Source organism: Pteropus vampyrus, unplaced genomic scaffold (assembly GCF_000151845.1).
Source record: "Pteropus vampyrus isolate Shadow unplaced genomic scaffold, Pvam_2.0 Scaffold333, whole genome shotgun sequence".
Classification (NCBI taxonomy): domain Eukaryota; kingdom Metazoa; phylum Chordata; class Mammalia; order Chiroptera; family Pteropodidae; genus Pteropus; species Pteropus vampyrus.
In genome coordinates this window covers 635,731-638,640 of record NW_011889114.1, presented here as the reverse complement: position 1 = coordinate 638,640, position 2,910 = coordinate 635,731, and the positions used below count along the sequence as shown (strand labels likewise).

General features: G+C 56.2%; 1 protein-coding gene across 1 annotated transcript in view; it reads right to left on the bottom strand.

Moving 5' to 3' along the window:
• Window positions 1–2,113, bottom strand: part of LOC111730735 — a 9,823-nt gene extending 7,710 nt beyond the window's left edge. Inside the window, exons 1-2 of the mRNA XM_023522133.1 lie at window positions 2,052–2,113; window positions 1,123–1,613 (exon numbers count right to left, since the gene is read on the bottom strand). Coding sequence (XP_023377901.1) covers window positions 1,123–1,613; window positions 2,052–2,113 — 553 coding nt within the window. The remainder of the gene's footprint in view (window positions 1–1,122; window positions 1,614–2,051) is intronic.
• Window positions 2,114–2,910: the final 797 nt, after the last annotated feature.

The following is a 2,910-nucleotide window of genomic DNA, read 5'->3' as shown; positions in this document are numbered from 1 at the left end:
TCAGAGCAACAGGACAGAAGAAACGCGGCTGTTTTTATCATCCTCGTGAAATAGAATTTGCCATACCACACGTGGACTGTTCCACGAGAGAGAAATAAATCCATCTTATTTAAATCACGATTATTTTGGCTCCTTGTTCATCACGTCTAGACCCCTATCTGACTACTATTATTAAAAATATTAACAGGAAGTTCTTACAAGGGCTTACACACAGCCACCCTCTCTGCGTTGCAGAAGTCACTGTTGCTTCTCGGGTTAGGGGTGGCGACACCCCACGGTGCTGGGCCATCCCCGTCCGTGTCCCTACGCCCTGAACGCCTCCGGTGTCCCCTTTTCACACACACCCTCATTGCCCAGCTCTGTGCCACCTGTGTCTCGCCACGGTCCTCGCCCTCACAAGTCCCGATCTGACCACTGACCTGCACCCTGATCGGAATGCGTGCCCCACTGCACTGGGCCGTGTGAGAGCAGGGACGGGGGGGGGTCACCGCGGTGTCCCCAGCGGAGCGCCAGGCACAGAGCAGGCGCACGGTGGATAAAGTGACTCTAAGAATCTCAGGGGCTGGAGGGAGAGGAAAGACTTCCTCCTGGTCACCAGCGACGGGGGGGAACTCTGCATTTCTCTGTCCTCCTGAGGCTGTTTGCTCAGGAGGCGAGTGTAGGGGTGCGTGGGAGGGAGGGAAGGAGGGACAGAGAGAGAGGAGTTGAGAGAGCAATCTGAAAGTAAACAAGCAGGAAAGTATAGCTATTTGCATCTAGTGAGCTCTTACTATGTGCTGGAGAGTATTCTAAAATATATCTGTAAATATAATTAGGTTATATTGACTTTTATACGAAATTATAATAAATCATATGTAATTATATAACGTATATAATTTCATGCAACAGCCCCGTGAAATAGGTCACATCAGAACCATTATCGTCTCCCTGTCTCAGATGAAGGCACAGCGTTGCCGAGAAAGCCAATCGAGCTCTGCCGTCTCCACGACACGTCATTTAAGCCGCTTCCGAGCCGACGCCTTTGGGACTCCTTGCGTCCAGGTGATAATCGGGACACTCGGGGTGGGACGAAGGGGCGTCTGCGAGGTTCCTCACCTAGCCCACCTCCCAGGCTCTGGGTACGCACACCTGTCTCTGAAGCTGAGACTCCACTCTCCTTGTTCGTGGCCGGTAAGGCAGAAGTGCATCCTTGTCCCACGCTGCACCCTGGACCTTGTGTCTCGTCTCTGCCCTCCCTGGCCGTGGGACTTTGGGCAGGTTGCTTCAGCTCTCTGAGCCTCAGTTTCCTCCCCTGAGGAGCGGGAGTGACTCGTAGGACTGGTGAATTGAAAGAGGCTGTGGCTGGGGGGCTGAGCCCAGTGCCTGGCGTGGCGGGGTCTCCATGGCCGCTAGCTGTCGCTGGCGCAGTTCGCACGCATGTTGGTCCCCCAGCTGCTCTCTCGTGCCCCGGCGTGCCGTGACCCCCTGCTCCACAGCTCTCCCCATCTTGGCAGGAAAAAGCCCGCTCATACCCCACATCTTCCTCCAGCAACGCCCCTCTCTCCTTCAGGACTCTCCAAAGTGCGTTCGACCTGCTCTGACTCAGTTTCCCCACCTGCCGCTCCTTCCTCACTCTAGATCAGCCTGACTTCTGCTCGAGTCCTAAATCCCAGGGTCCTTTCCTCGTCCGCGTCCTCCTCTACCTCTCCGTGGCCTTTGACCCTGACTACCACACCCTCATGGTGGGACTCTCGGCTTTAGGTGCCCCTGTCTCCTGGTGTCCCATCTACCCGTCGGGCAGGTCCTCCCTTCGACAGGTCTCCCATCTTCCGTGTGCCCCTCCGAGACAATGTCACGCCCCTCCTCACACTCCTTGGGCAGCCCCTCCCCCTCCCGAGGCTTGGGGCCAACCCCATGGCCATCAAATCCCAAATCTCTTTCAAGTGCGGCCCCCTTTCTGAGCTACAGGTGTCCCCCAGATGCCGCCCCTCCCTGACGTCCCACAAGTGTCTGACATCAGCATGTACTCACCTGAATCCAGTATATTCTTCAAGCCTATTCTTCCTACTTACCTCCACCTTTGTTCCCCAAGCCCAGAAGAGACCTCACTCTCTGGAAACTCTCCCCATTGCATCCCCTCCCCCCCACCCCAGACTGACTCCCCATCTTCCTCCCTCCTGCTCTGTGGCCCAAGAAGCTGACCGGTAGGTACCATGCCTGTCATATGTCTCCTGGCCTCTGGCTTCTGGTCGAGTTCAGCCAATGGCAGGTGTCAGCGGGAGACTGGTAGTCAGGAGGAGAGTAAGGTGAGGTGTTCTCCCTCTGATCACCTTCTCTCCTGGCGTGGCTTGGGGTGCCTGTGCCTCTCTCCTATGCTACAGCCACAGGCTCAACGTTCAGGTTAACTCAGCTCAAACCTTCAAGCCCGGGGTGGTAACTGCTCCCTCTACTGTTCGCCCCGGGTACTGCACCTTCCCTCTTTGGTTTTCTTTAACCCTGCCCACCCCTTAATCTCCTTTTCTCTTTAAACATCACCCCCCCCCGCCCAATAATAATAAACCTCTCCCCGGCTACTCTATTTAAGTGCGCCATCTCTTTCTTGCCAGAGCCGCGATCCATCCTCTCTCTAAGCCACCCCCTTCTCACCGACCTCCCGCCCCCGCCCGAGCCCAGGGCCCCTCCTCCGCTTCCCCAGCTTCCTCCCGGTCTCCCAGCCTCCAGTCTCACAAAGTAGCCAGAGGGAACGTCTGAAAATGTAAATCAGATGATATCAACTGCCTGCCCCGCCCCCACCTCCGTTGCGCTCCCTTCCAGAGATCCCCTCTGCTCTGTAGGATAAATTCCGAGCTCCTTAGCGCGGCCGACAAAGTCTCATAATTGGTCCTCCTGAGCGCTCTTCGCTCCCCAACCCCCCCATACTTCATTCATGCT